This window comes from Lepus europaeus, chromosome 22 (assembly GCF_033115175.1).
Source record: "Lepus europaeus isolate LE1 chromosome 22, mLepTim1.pri, whole genome shotgun sequence".
NCBI lineage: Eukaryota > Metazoa > Chordata > Mammalia > Lagomorpha > Leporidae > Lepus > Lepus europaeus.
In genome coordinates this window covers 31,625,134-31,640,152 of record NC_084848.1, presented here as the reverse complement: position 1 = coordinate 31,640,152, position 15,019 = coordinate 31,625,134, and the positions used below count along the sequence as shown (strand labels likewise).

The following is a 15,019-nucleotide window of genomic DNA, read 5'->3' as shown; positions in this document are numbered from 1 at the left end:
AATAAATATTTGCAAGATGAGTGTGTTCCAGGCTCATGGTATTTGATGAGTGAGTGGATGGTTTTCATCAAAGTTTATTTATTTCAGGCATGTTATCTTCAAAACTAGGATAATCTAGACTAAAACTTGAGTTTATTGTATTTAAATACTTGTTAACATTTTAAACAAAGTTGTTTTTCACTATCTGTGGTGCTCAGCTTCTAGGTACTTATGTGTTTGTCTTGTCTCATGTTGTACAGAGGTTGGTTTGTGTGGCTATTAGAACATGGGAAAGTGAAGTGCTACAGCCTGTGTTTCTTCCCCCAAAACTCATACTGACATTTAACTGATGTTGGGACAGTATTAAGAGGTGGTCAGGCAGGCAGGGGTCCACCCTCAGCGGTGGAGTTGGTGCCCTCCTAAAAGGGCATCCCCCTCTTGTTCTCTGCCCTTCTGCCATGGATGACACAGCATGAACACCCTTATAAGATGCTGCCCCTCTGTCTTGGACTTCCCAGCCTTCAAAACTGTGAGCTGGTGAATTTCTTCTCATAATAAATGACTTGGACTCAGATACTCTGTTCTAGCGGCAGAAGCTGAGCAAGACATGGTGGACCAAGTGTTGATGATTTATCACTCTCCTGATTAGGTTACAAGAGACTGCAGCTTCCACCCTGGGCTCTCTGGCCAGCTGCTCTGGGCAGGAAGCCAGATGCCCTGGTGTGAGATCCATGTGGAGGGGAACAGCGGTATCCGGCTAGCAGCCAGAGGGGAACTGAGGCCTGCTAACAAGCATGTAAGTGAACTTGGAAGTGGGCCCTCCAGCCCTGGAGGACTGTGGCCCTGGTGAATGGTTTGCCTGCACCCAGTACTGGCTCCATAATTTATGGGTTCAGTGCAAAATGAAAATGGGAGCTCCTTGTCCAAAACTTATTAAAACTTTCAAGACAGCAGCAGCAGAGTATTGAGCCAAGCATGGGGCCTTTTGTGATTGCCCAGAGACCCTGAGCCAGAAACTGGACAACAAAAACAACAACAAATGCTTGTTGTTTGAAGCCACCAAGTCTTGGGGCTGATTTGTTATGTGGCAATAGATAACGAACATTCTATCCTAAAGTATTTTAAAAAGAATTTAAAATATAAAAAAAGTATTTTAAAAAGAATTTGAAATATAAGAACATGAAATGGGCCCATCAAACTCAGATGGTAAATGGTGATAACTATTTTTCATGGGCTACTGTGGAATAAAGGGCTACAATGATCTAGCTAGTCACAGATGTCATCCTGTGTTCTCTCTCTGTGGCAGTGCCCTTGCATCTGCTGCTTGCTACGTCCAGAATTCTATCTTTGCTTAAATCAGGCCGCCTTCGGGTCTCAACTAAGATATTACCTGCTTAGGAAAGTTGTTGCTGACTCTTCAGACTGATTTAAGTACATTTTAATACAGATAACTCTGCTAGACACCCAAACCTCTTTGCAGAAATGTGTGTGGACATGGGTAATGAGCGATTTAATGATTGATAGTTAGGTAACCTCTGTCTTTCCTGCAGGCTGTAAGCTCCTTGAAGCAAGTTGCCTTCTCCCTTTGTTCATGCTGTATATCTATCTTGCACTTACTGCAGTACTTGGTGCACAGTAGGGCTGAAAAAAGTGTTTTAAAATTTCATATGGCAAATTTATTCTTATAGGATGCTTTAATTGATGTTTAAAATTGATTCATGAAACTGCATATTTGTGGAGTTTTGATAAATGATACCCTGTGTAATGCTCACATCAGGATAACCTATCTCCTAAAACATTGATCACTTCTTCATGGAGAAAGCAATAGTCTTTTCTTCTAGCTTTTTTGAGATACATTTGTGTAGTACATTATTGTTATCTGTTGCCCCTCTCCATAGAATACCAGGACTTCTTTCTCTTATCTAACTACCTTAGCACCTACTGACCAACTCTTCTCCATTTTTTCCTTCCCTTGTTCTGTCCCCAGCTTCTGGCAACCACTATTCCACTCTCAGCTTTATGATATCAACTCTCTTAGATTCCGTATGTGAGTGAGATCATGCAGTGTTTGCCTTTCTGTGCCTGGGTTATTTCGTTTAGCATAATATCCTGCAGTTCCAACTCCATCCATGTTGTGACAAATTATAGGATTTCATCCTTTTTCGTGGCTGGATATATTCAATTGTATTTTTATTTATACACCACACTGCCTTTATCCATTCATCAGCTGGTGGACACAGGTTGTTTCCTGTTACTGGCTATTGGGCAGTGCTACAATAAACATGGATGTGTAGCTGTCTCTTTGACATACTGATTTCATTTTCTTTGAATATACACCCAGAGTGGGATTGCTGGATCATAAAGTAGCTGTCTTTAATTTTTTGAGCAACCTCCACACTGTTTTCCATAATGGATGTACTAATTTCTGTTCCCACCAAGGGTGTATTACCTTTTTCTTTTTGATAACAGCCATTCTAACCAGAGTGAGGTGATAACTCATTATATTTTTGATTTGCATTAACTTGATTAGTCATGTTGAACTTTTTTCTTTTCTTTTTTTTTAAAAAAAGATTTATTTATTTATTTGAAAGGCTAAGTTAGAGAGAGAGAAAGAGAGGCAGAAACAGAGATCTTCCATGTGCTGGTTTTCTCTCAAAATGACTATAACAGCTGAGGCTGGGCTGGAGTGAAGCCAGGAGCCAGGATCTTCTTCCAGGTCTCCTGCATGGGTGCCAGGACCCAAACACTTGGGCTGTCTTCTGCTGCTTTGCCAGTCACATTAGCGGGGAGCTGGATCAGAAATGGAACAGCTGGGATATGAACCAGTACCCGTATGGGATGCCAGCATTGCAGTCAGCTGCTTAACCCACTATGCCACAACACCAGCCTGAACATTTTTTTCCATATATTTATTGGCCATTTTTATGTCTTCTTTTGAGAAATGTCTATTTAGATATTTTGTCTATTTTTTAAAAAAAAGATTTATTTATTTATTTATTTGAAAGGCAAAGTTACAGAGAGAGAGAGGAAGAGAAAGAAAGAGAGATCTTCCATTCACTGGTTCACTCCCCAAATGGCTGTAATGGCCGGAGCCAGGCCAGACCGAAGCCAGGAGCTGGGAGGTTCTCCCTGGTCTCCTATGTGCGTGCAGGGAACCAAACACTTGGGCCATCTTCTGCTGCTTTCTCAGGCCACTAGCAGTGAGCTGGATTGAAGTGGAGCAGCTAGGACTTGAACTGGCACCCATATGGGATGTTGGCGCTGCAGGCAGAGGCTTAAACCTTTTAGGATTTCATGTCACAGCACCAACCCCCCCCTCCCCCCTTTTTTAAGGATTTACTTGAGAGGTAAAGTTACAGAGAGGAGAGACAGAGAGAAATGTCTTCCATCTGCTGGTTTACTCCCCAAATAGGTGCAATGGCCAAGGCTGAATCAGGTTGAAGGCAGAAGCCAGGAGGTTCTTCCGGGTCTCCCACCTGGATGTAGGGGCCCAAGCACTTGGGCCATCTTCTACTGCTTTCCCAGGTCATAGCAGAGCTGGATCAGAAGAGAAGTAACCAGGACATGAACCAGTGCTATGGGATGCTGGTGCTGCAGGCAGAGGCTTAGCTTGTTATGCCACAGCGCTGACCCATCTAGCCCCTTTGTTTTCCATTTCTGTGAAAACTGTTACTAACATTTTGACAGGGACTGCCTTGAATCCGTAAATTGCTTTGGGGAATATGGATGTTTTAATCATATCGATTCTTTCATGAATATGTCTTTTTTAACCTCTTCAATTCTTTTCAACGTTTTATAGCTTTTATTGCATTTTTAATTTTTATTCTTTAAATTTATTCTTAGCTACTTTTAATAACTTTTGTAAATTGGATTTATTTTCTTAATTTCTTTTTCAGATAATATACTACTGGAATGTAGCAGTGCTACTGATTTTTTGTATGTTGAGTTTATAACATGTAACTTTGCTGGATTCATTTATTAGTTTTAATATTTTTTTGTGGAATATTTGTGGGTTTCTACATATAAGATCCTGTCATCTGCAACAGTGACAAATCGCTGGGTACTTTTTGATTCGAATGCCCTTTATTTCTTCCTCTCCCCTGATTGCCCTGGCTGGAACTTTCAGTAGTATGTTGAATAAAAATGAACATGGGTACTTTGTCTTATTCCATATCTTAGAAAGTTTTCCATTCTTTCTCCATTTGGTATATTAACTGTGGATATGTCATGATATTTATTTGATTGACTGGTTTGCCTCTATACCAATACAAATGATTGTGATTTGCAATGGAATATTAAATCCCAGGCTGAATGAAGTCCTTGTAAAATGCTTTCTCTGGAGCACCCAAACATGATGGTTACGGAACTGAAGGCATGAGAAAGACACCTTGTCTAACGGGCTCTGTTATAAATAATACAGGCCAATAAGGCAGGCAAATGAAAGATACAGTAGATTAAATACAGAAAATTCATAAACATAGAAATACAAGTGGGAGTTAAGTGTTAGTAATGCGCAAAATATCATGTACAAATATCATGTACAAATACATGATACGTGCTTCTGACTCTTAGGAATGAGAGATATAAGAGGACACCAGAATTTTGGATTTGTCCAACACCTAAGGACAGTTGTTGGTAAGGTTAACCTCTCTAGTTAAATGCCTTATCAGGGGGCCAGCGCTGTGGTATAGTGGGTAAAGCGGCCGCCTGCAGTGCCAGCATCCCGTATGGGTGCCGGTTCAAGACCCAGCTGCTCCACTTCCCATCCAGCTCTCTGCTATGGTCTGGGAAAGCAGTAGAAGACGGCCCAAGCCTTGGACCCCTGCACCCACGTGGGAGACCTGGAGGAAGCTCCTGGCTTCGTCCTGCCTCAGACCCAGCCCTGGTTGATGTGGCCATCTGGGGAGTGAGCCAGAGGATGGAAGATTGATCTCTCTCCCTTTGTCTCTGTAACTCTGACTTTCAAAAAACAAAATAAAGATCACATTTTTTAAGCCCTTCTTTGAAGCTAGATGTGGGGACATCACTAAGTTCTAGCCAAAAAAAAATAAAACAAAATATGATTTCTGGGAGGTAGCATTGAAATGAAGAGTGTGTTCCCCCTTTCCCCTTTTCCTTCTGTCTGTAAAGTAGATGTGATGGCTGGAGTTTGAGCAACTATCCTGCACCACCAGGTAGAGCTGTTTACTATGAGAGAGAAACAGTAGAAGGAACCTGGGTGAGGGGGAGTTGCTCTAGACTTTGAAAGAAATTTGTGTGTAGAAGACAGAAATGAGCTTCTGAATCACTTGTTACGTTAATTATTTTTGTCGTGTGTATTTAAAAGGTAAGGAGTGGTCTTGGTAAGAGGAACTGCTGTCTGTGACAGGACTATGAAGTCTAAGGCTAAGATTATAGCAAATCAATCATAAATCCAGAAACAGGACCCAGGATTCTTGATGTTCCTAGCATTTGGGCTCTGTGGTATAGTTTTAATTTTTTATTTTTTTATTTTTTTTATTTTTTGACAGGCAGAGTGGACAGTGAGAGAGAGAGATAGAGAGAAAGGTCTTCCTTTTCGCTGTTGGTTCACCCTCCAACGGCCGCCGTGGTAGGCACGCTGCTGCCGGCGCACCGTGCTGATCTGATGGCAGGAGCCAGGTGCTTCTCCTGGTCTCCCATGGGGTGCAGGGCCCAAGCACTTGGGCCATCCTCCACTGCACTCCCTGGCCACAGCAGAGAGCTGGCCTGGAAGAGGGGCAACTGGGACAGGATCGGTGCCCCGACTGGGACTAGAACCTGGTGTGCCGGCGCCGCAAGGCGGAGGATTAGCCTATTGAGCCGTGGCGCCGGCATCTGTGGTATATTTGACAAGTGTCCTGAACCTTCGATAGGGCTCTTCTCTCCCTGTTGGTGGCTGTTGTAACAGGTGAGGCCAACAGGAATCCATTGGGGTGTATACGTTACAGAAACTGTGCGCTACAGACCTGGCCAGGGTCCACCTCCTCCACGAGTCTTTCTTGCCCATTCACTTGTGGAGTTCCTAAAACACATTGCAGTCTTAGGTATTAGATATGGGCGCCAGGTGTCTGCTCTGTGTGTGTGTGTGTGTGTGTTTTGTTAAAGATTTATTTATTTATTTGAAAGTCAGAGTTACACACAGAGAGAAGGAGAGGCAGAGAGAGAAAGAGAGGTCTTCCATCTGCTGGTTCACTCCCCAAATGGCTCCTGGCTTCGGATCAGCGCAGCTCCGGCCGTTGCAGCCAGTTGGGGAATGAACCAGTTGATGGAAGACTTCTCTTTCTCTCTCTGCCTCTCCTTCTCTCTCTGTGTAACTCCGACTTTCAATAAATAAATATCTTTAAAAAATAAAATGATCATAAAGTAGAGCAGTTGCTTGGTGCAGTGCTCACCACTTGGGACATCCGCATTCCATATCAGAGTGCCTGGTGTGAATCCTGGCTACTCAGCTTCCAATCCAGCTTCTTGCTAATGTCCACCCTGAGACGAAATAGATGATGGCTAAAGCTTATGAGTCCTAGCCACCACGTGGGAGGCCCGGATGGAGTTCTGGGCTCCTGGCTTCAGCCTGGCCCAGCTCTGGCTGTTGAGGGCACTTGGGGAATGAGTCAGCATATGGAAGCTCTCTCTGTTGATCTGCCTTTCAAATCAAATGAAAATAAATCTAAAAATGTAAAAATCGAACAGAAAGTGCTATTCTGAATGTCAGATAGGGAAAGACTCCTTGGGGTTGTCCAGAAACACAGATGTATTTGAAACTGGCATTCTTAGCTGGTACTAAATATTTGAGGCCCCAGACCTCACTATGTGACATAAAGTATGATTTTTCTCTTATGGAAATATCCCTTTGGAAATAGAAGTTCTGCAGGACAAGGAGTACAGCAGAAACTGGACAGCCCAGATGCCAAGATAGCTAGATTTACTTCTGGACCGTAAACCTGGCCTCTATGGAAAGAGGGAACTTGTCAGTTTCACTTTTTGCTTGGGTCAGAAGATTGAGCCTGGCAGAGAGATGCTGCTTGGGACTCATAGGCCTCTGGAATTTCTAACCTTCTCTTGGCGTGGGAGGAGTTGGGAGCAGAAACTGCATCGTTTGAATGATGACCATGGTTACGACAGGGCCTGCATGCCAACCAGAGGGAAGGGAAACTGCTGAGCAAAGTAACTGGAAGACAGTTGTTCATATTTTCACCTAAGCTCCATGGTTGAAATCCAGGATAATTTAGACTTTTGGACCAATGACCACTTGGAAATCAGCTTTCCTGGCTGCAAAGCAGCGTGTGGGGTTGGGGCTGGGGAGGTCTACTACAGTGCTTTTTCCCTAGGTGCTTTGTGCTGCCAGATACTGGGGGCCACCTCAAACATGTCTCTGCTCCAATAGATTTCTCAACAAGTCCAGCAACAGAGAGGAGCAGACCAGCTCGATGGGCGTCAGGCTGCTGAGCCGGATGGTCACATCTCCATCCCGCGAGCCCCTGTGGGGTGAACGATCGTAAGGGGACATGGAAACTGATGTAAGTGCTGCACGAGGTGCAGTCTGGGGTGGGTGTCTCAAGTTCAGAGTTCCGCGTTGCCAGATCACAGGGGCTGTTTCCTGGCCGGTGCTGTCGATCCCCTCTTTCTCTGAAGCTCAGTGAAGTACCTTGCAGCCCCCTGAAGCAATGCCCACAGCACACAGCGAGCATCTGAGCCTGGAGATGGCAGTCACCACATGACACAGGCAGAATTAGACCCCCAAGCCCCAGCCTTGAGTCTCAGCTCTGTCACTGAGCAGACACAGGAGGCCGGGCGAGTCATAATGTCAGGGTGCCCCATTCTCCTGCCAGGGGACTCACACAGGGTGAGCTGTGGCCAGCGCGGGGAGTGGGGAGGTAGCCTCGGGGTATGCAGTCCTGTCGAAGGAGCTCTCTAGGATGATGGCCTGAGTCCTGCAGCAGCTGGCCCTATGAGAGCGGCCGGGGGGCAAGGTGAGGCCAGTGCTGGGCACTCAGCCCCTGTGGCTATGGTAATGCCCACCCTGACCCTGTGGGCCACGAGCTCTGAGACTGCAACCCAGGTGTGTTCCCGTTCTGAACTGGGCAGCCCCTCTGTGACCCAGCATTTACTACAGTGCGGATGTCTGACCCCACTGCTTCTGAGGATGAAACGAGACAGAGCCTTTGCCCTGCCCTTCCCAAATGCCAGCCATTTCTAACTTCATTCCAACGGTCTCCACGAGTCCCCCTCTCCTCAAATCCCAGCGACATCTCCTGGCGTGGATGCCCTTTTTACTTGCCATTTTATGGAGGAGACAGGACCAGAGGAGTGACGGGACTCGTTCAAGGCTACGCCACCAGGGGGCAGACCCAGGACTTGAGCCTGGCTGCCTGGCTCCAGAGTCTGACCCACTGCGCTAATTCCCAGGAGGCGGAAGAGAGACGATTCTTCTAGACGTGCTCTTCGTTTGTATTTGGAGAACCGCCAAGTACTAAGTCACCGTCCCAGCTCCCAGCCCGAGAGCGCTGGGGACGGGCGCAGCCTGTCAGCAGAGGGTGGTGCATCCGGGGTTGCCGTTCAAGAGCGCGAGGACCCCGAGTGGGGCCAGTCCCAGCGGTGGGAAAAACTGAATGCATCAGAAGAATTTGCTCATCTAATCCAGGAGACAGGCGCGACCAGAGCAGAGCTAATCCTCGGCGGGACCTCGCCTGCCAGACAGGAAGGAGTTAAATTCCAGCTGGAGCCAAGACTCCCTTCCCGGTGAAGTGAGTGGCCAGTGGCTTCCAAAGCCCCAGGACTGTGCCGAGGAGGGCAACCTGGGCTCCTGGGGTGCAGACTGAGACGAGGCTGGGGCCGGGCCTGGGCAGGGCCCTCCAACGTCCGCTGCCGAGCTGCGGGCGGGCTCTCACTTCCCTCCCCCGCCCCTTTATAGGACCTCTGCACCCACAGGCTGTCCCTTGTCCCCCCTTCCTCCGGCCCACGGCGGATTAGGCCCACTCTGGCCGCCTTTCCCAGCGCTGTCGATTTCAGAGAGGGGAGCCAGGACACGCGGGCTCCAGTCCCGGAGCACGTGGGACACAGGGTGGGCATCACCACTGCCACTCGGGCCTCCTCAGGGGACGGGGGCCCAGGGCGGGCTTCACCTTTGCCGCTGGAGAGGCGGGGACGGGGCTGCAAGCCTCGGGGTGCCACACCCGGGGAGAAGAGACTATCCCACCCCCCACTCCCCACCCTGGCCGCAGCCCACCCAGTGCTGCCCCACCCCCACCCCCGGTGAAGTCCACGCAGCGGGAAGCGGCTTTCTCGGTGTCTTCGCGCACGGCCTTCTCATCTGAAAAATGGGGCTAGGAGCACTTGTCCGGCCCCTCTCTGGGCTGTTCGGACAACGCCCGCGCTTGAGGTAAAAGCTGTGACTGCCTGAGGCGGTTTTTTTTTTTTTGCCAGCCAGGTGGGAAGCTGGCGCTCGCCGACGCCCTCAGACGGAAGGGCCAAGAGAAAGTTATTACGCTTTATCCCGGTCTCTCCTGCAGCCCTCCGGGGCGGAGCGACCGGTGTCGCGGCTCGGTGGCCGGGCTGGGGGGGTTACCGCGAGTCTCCCCTCCAGCCCCTCTCCCATTGGCTTTCACCTGCCACAGGCTCGGCTGCTACAGGCCTCTCGGCCCGTCAGTCAGGCCGGCCGGGCTCCGCCCCGCCCCTCCCGGAGGTTTATAACGGGAATTCCCATGGCCCGGGCTCCGGCATCCAACCTGCTGCCGCTGCGGCCCGGCCGAGCGGAGCGAGCCCGCGCGCGGAGCACTCGCCCGCGCCGCACACAGCCGCTCTTCTCTCCTTCGCGGTTCATGACCGCGTCGCTCGGCCGCAGCCTCCGCGAGCGCTCGCCTCAGCACCGCTGCCTGTTCCCGGCCGCCGCCGCCGCCAGGGCCCCGGCTCGCACCCAGGCAGGAAGGCAGGCGCGGCGTGCGCCCCGCAGAGCCCGCGACCCCTGCCCGCTGCCGGCTGCCCGGCCCGGCTGGCACCATGCTGCCCGCGCGCTGCGCCCGCCTGCTCACGCCCCCCTTGCTGCTCATGTTGGTGCAGCTGTCCCCGGCCCGCGCCCACCGCACCACGGGCCCCAGGGTAAGTGCGCCCCCCGGCCGCGCGCCCAGCTGCCCGAGGGGGAGACGCGATCGCTGTGCCCCGCATCCCGGGGGTCGAGGGGAGGGGGTAGGGACGTGTCGGACCTCGTCCCCCACCCCGCCCCCGGCTAACCCAGTCGCCCGCGAGCTTCTCGAAGTTGCTGAAATAAAGTCTTCTCCCATTGTCTGCCCCCGCCCCCGGCCCCGGACTGTCACCGGTGGGGGCCCCTTCCCGACCTCTTCTCCCGTGGCATTTCGCTCCGAGACCCTCGCAGAGAAGGTCGCCCTCGGCTCGGGCAGGGCTTGCCTGGGGCTCCCCCAGCTCCCGATCGTGCGCGCCGGCGTTCTTGGCAGGCGTGGTGGTGGGGGGGCAGCTCCGCCTGCAGAGTTTTAGGTTACCCGCGAGCTACACAAGGACCTTGTGTTGCTGTTGTTTTAAAGAGCGATCTCTGCTCGTAAAACCCACAGCAGATAATTTTAATGCTCGCTCCTGCTGGGCACGCACGGCCCTGGAGGAGGGGCGGAGGTGGGGAGGCTGTGTCCGTGTGCGTGCGTGTGTGTGTGCGCGCGCGTGTGCGTGGAGTGGGCAGGCGGGGAAGAGCTGCGCGCTGAACACGGGGCTCTTCCCCTGGCTTCGGCGCTGGGAGGTTGGATTACTTGTTGAACCTTGGTCCGATTGGAATTTCTGAACGTCACGAAACGTGCCAATTCTGTGCACAGGACGGGCCGTCCAGGGCATTGTAAAAGTCTCCTAGAATCGACAGCATTGTGCTCACGTCTGGTCTAGGCCATCTCCCCCCGCCCACCTCCCCCAGCTGTTCGAATAAATAATTTCGCTGCCGTAAGAACCGACGTTAAACTACCTAGTGGTGCATTTGGCCCGCCTTAATCTTAAACGGCATCAGTGTGCCGCAAGGCAGTCACCTCTCAGCATAGCTGTTTGCTTACTTGCACGGCCTCCGTGTGAAATAGCCGGGATCTTTGTGAACACAGCCCTGGCTCCTCAGACAGCTCAGGCTTTCCTGCCTGGGTATCCCTCGGCCTAGTCCCGTGACCACCTGTTCAGACGCAGCTTCTTTATTCAGGGCTTTTGCTACGAGAATCATCTTTAGAGCTGTCGAGGGTGGAGCCTTAATGACTGCCCTGATGCTGGGCTGATTGCATCCCAGCCCAGCTATCACTGTGAGATCAGATTTGCAGCCACTTAGGAAAGAAAAGTGTTTGTCCCGGTGTTGGGCTGCCCTTGCTTTTATGACCAGATGTGCAACAGCAGATTAGATCCAGGGCGTGTCATAAATCCTCGACAGCAGGCTTTCCCCCGAGCCGGGCGAGTCAGGGCTCCGGGAGTGACTTTTATGGATGCAGATCAGGACGCCTTTTAAATGAAGCTGCTTGGTTTGATATTAGGGCTCCAGCTCTTAAACTCAGAGGTCAGGCAAGCCGCGGCGTTCCCTCCAGTAATTAGGAACAGTCAAGACAGAGACGCAGACCAGAGCACCCCGGCGAAAATCTGGATGCCCGCCCACAGGAGGGTCGAAAGGAGACAAATGGTGGGGGGCTCCGCCGCTGCTGGGCTGGCCTCGCATCTCAAGCCAGATGGCTCTTCTTCTCCGCTGCTGAGATTGAAGGAAGCAGCTTTGGGCGAGAAGCTTGGGACTTTAGGGGAAAGCGGAGATGTGGGTTAGGTTTCCTTTTAGCTTCTTATGGTTGTGATTTGATGGAAGTGACAGAACATACGCAGGGACTTAAATAGGCTTGTGTGTGAACTGCTTCTCTTTCTTCCCTCTCTCTCTCTCTCACACACACACACACAAACACTTTTTTTTTTTTTTTAAACCAAGAACCAAGGGTAAGCTCCTGTCTTGAGCACGCGCTTACCTGGCTGCATTTCTGTGCAACACCAGGTGCTGCCTGCATGAACCTGTGGGCTGGTCTGTGCCCAGAAGGGTGGGTCTGTTCAGTGCCATTTTGCAAATGAGGAAGCACGACTGGAAGAGGCTAAGTGACATGCTCCAGTCACCCGTGGAGCCAAGCCCAGCCTGCATGGATTTGAAGGTTGTATGCTTTCCACACCGCCAGGCAGCTGGGGGCGTTCATCGGATTTGGGCTGCTGTTCCTGTCGAAGGAGGAGATGGCCCAGTGAGAAAATGCAGAACCAGGTGCATCACGGCCGTGTGCAGAGAAAGTATTAGGAGCAATCAGTTTTTAGTGTCTGCACGGCTAAAGGGTGAGGTTTGAATTTCAGCCTATCCCAAAAGACTCCAGCTCTCTCCTGCATGGCTTCTTGGTGGCCCCGGGTTGAGAGCGGTGGCGTCATAGGAAGAGCGAGAACATCTGGCTTGTTGCAGAATTCCCTTTGGGCACCCCCAGGTCTCTTCTGTTAATCTTTTGAGTGACAGCGGCTTAAGGATTGGCATCTTTTCCAGCTGGCTTTCTAGGAAGCCGAGAGCATGGCCTTTCAGTTTAACTCTATCTGGCTCACTAATTGAGCTCCCTGGAGGCCTAGACTTCAATCCTTGCCCCCTTTTTTGCTTCCTGCCTTCCTTCATAAAATTCCTGACATTTGTTTGACTCTGGAAACCAGCAGCTATCAAGTATCAGATTGGAGACTATTACGTAGGAAGCACCTGATTTTGGGGTCTCTTGGCTCTAAGCAGCCGCTTGGCTTACCTGGGACGCTGGTCAGGATTCTTTCAATTACTGAGAAGCAGCTATTGCCGTAATCGTGCACAACTGACCAAAAACATTTCAGGGGGACGATAGGCTGGGGGAGGGGCGCTCTCCCACGCTGGTGAAGTCTGGCTGATGGTCAGGCCAAAGCAACTGTCTGTCTTTGTTGAATTCTCCATCTGCTTTTGAAGTCAGGGAACCTAACCTGATGAGGGCAGGAACTGCGCCCGTGTTGGCCCTCCATGTATGCTCAGAGCTCAGCACAGGGCCCAGCACCCGGTGGAGACCACGTTGTTAGTTTGGGCGATGAATGAAGAAATGCAGATAAGGCGTGGTTAACAGTGATCCGCGGAATCTACTTCCTTGATGCGTCAGCGTCGTTTGGAGCAGGAGAGACATTTGAGAAGTTTGAGAAAGAGAAGAAAATGGAAAGGTCAAGAGGTCTGAGTCAGAAACTGATTTCTTAATTGTTTTAAGCACCGCCTTTGTTTTCTCTCCTCTCAAGGACTTGGGTTGCCCTTCAAAACCCAGCTCTAACATCACTCTCTGGGAACTTTTCAATACTTGCCAACTTCTGGTTAGAATTGGTCACTCTGACCTTGGAGCCACTTCCGGCTGTGATCCCCTGTGGCCTGACTTCTACTGGTCCATCTGCAGGCCAGCACCTTCATCATCTTTGCAGTAAGCTGCCACTTCAGCGCTTCTGGTTGAATAAACAAACCTGCAAGCCCCTTGAGGGCAGAATAGAGCTCAGGTCCACAGTGTGCTTTTTACCTTGCAAAGCACTCTATACATATTCTTTTTAAAAATTTTTTTCATTTTTATTTTTTTTTTGGACAGGCAGAGTGGACAGTGAGAGAGAGAGAGAGACAGGAAGAAAGGTCTTCCTTTTCCGTTGGTTCACCCTCCAATGGCCGCAGTGGCCATGCACACTGTGCTGATCCAAAGCCAGGAGCCAGGTGCTTCTCCTGGTCTCCCATGGGGTGCAGGGCCCAAGGACTTGGGCCATCCTCCACTGCACTCCCTGGCCACAGCAGAGAGCTGGACTGGAAGAGGAGCAACCTGGACAGAATCCGGCGCCCCAACTGGGACTAGAACCTGGGGTGCCAGTGCCACAGGCGGAGGATTAGCCTATTGAGCCGCCGCTCCGGCCTCTATACATAATCTTGAGATGACTGGATTGTATGGTGATGTCCTACCCAGACACCCTGCTCTCATTTAAGCTTGGTTACCTACAAACTGGATGTTCCATGTTTTGTTCTTAGTTTGAAAAAGAGCGTGTATGGTGGTAGTAGGGAGCCTGGGGGAGGAGGGATGGACTGGCTGGGGAAATTGGCTTTAGCTCTGCTCCAGTGCCTTTTCACATCTTGCATTTGCTGAAGGTGAAGTGGTGTCTGTGGTGTTTCTGTCAATGTGAGTAGCCTGCCCTAGTGTCTGCTCGGATGCCCTTCTTGGTGTCCGTGTCCTTCTCTGTAGGAGGGCTTTATCTGAGATGCCATTCAGATGTTAGGCCAAGAACATGATTTAAAATTTCAGGAAGCAACACTGAGGAGGATAGGATGAGGAAGCAGTCATCTTGGAATCTCTTGGAGAGGCAATCACAATAGAAAAGGGGATGGGTGTTCCGCCCAGTGGTTAAGATACCACTTGGGGTGCCCACATACCATGTGGGAGTACTTGGGTTTGAATCCCAGATCTATTCTCATCCACCTTCCTGCTAATTCAGACTCTGGGAGGCAGCAGGTGATGGCTCAAATAGTTGGGTTCCTACCATCCACAGGGGAGACCTGGATTGACTTCTTAGCTCCTGGTTTTGGCTTTGGCCATCCCTGACTGTGCAGGCATTTGGGGAGTGAACTAGTGAGTGGAAGATCTCTATCTGTCTGCCTTTCAAATAAATAAAATATAAAATGGAAAAGACTTTGGTATTATACTACTCTCTCCTAGAGTTGAATCTTCACATTTTTAATGAAATAGCAATTCTACCCTTAGGTATAAATACCCAGAGAAACTCAGGTAGGAGATACGTGCAACTGTGTTCGTCATACTGCAAGCCAGGAAAGAGCCCACATGCCTGTCAGTGTGAGGGCGGATGAGTGAACTATGATGTAGTCACACAGTGGAAAATCGTATAAAACTAAACAAATGAACAACAGTGCCAGGCAGAAATCTGAATGACTGTTGGCCATATGAAATTAAGTAAAAGAAATGTACCAGAAAATAGAGTAGTGTATCTTTTATAAACTCACTAATAATCAAAATTTTCAAAAATTTAAGAA

At 50.0% G+C, this 15,019-nt stretch overlaps 1 protein-coding gene across 3 annotated transcripts in view; it reads left to right on the top strand.

The window, feature by feature from the left end:
• Window positions 1–9,727: 9,727 nt before the first annotated feature.
• SMOC1 (SPARC related modular calcium binding 1) overlaps window positions 9,728–15,019 on the top strand; it is a 173,018-nt gene continuing 167,726 nt past the window's right edge. Inside the window, exon 1 of one of the 3 annotated variants that reach the window (XM_062181327.1) lies at window positions 9,728–10,071. In XM_062181327.1, coding sequence (XP_062037311.1) covers window positions 9,973–10,071 — 99 coding nt within the window. In that variant the 5' untranslated portion in view covers window positions 9,728–9,972. The remainder of the gene's footprint in view (window positions 10,072–15,019) is intronic. The other 2 variants (XM_062181329.1, XM_062181328.1) reach the window with 2 other exon arrangements.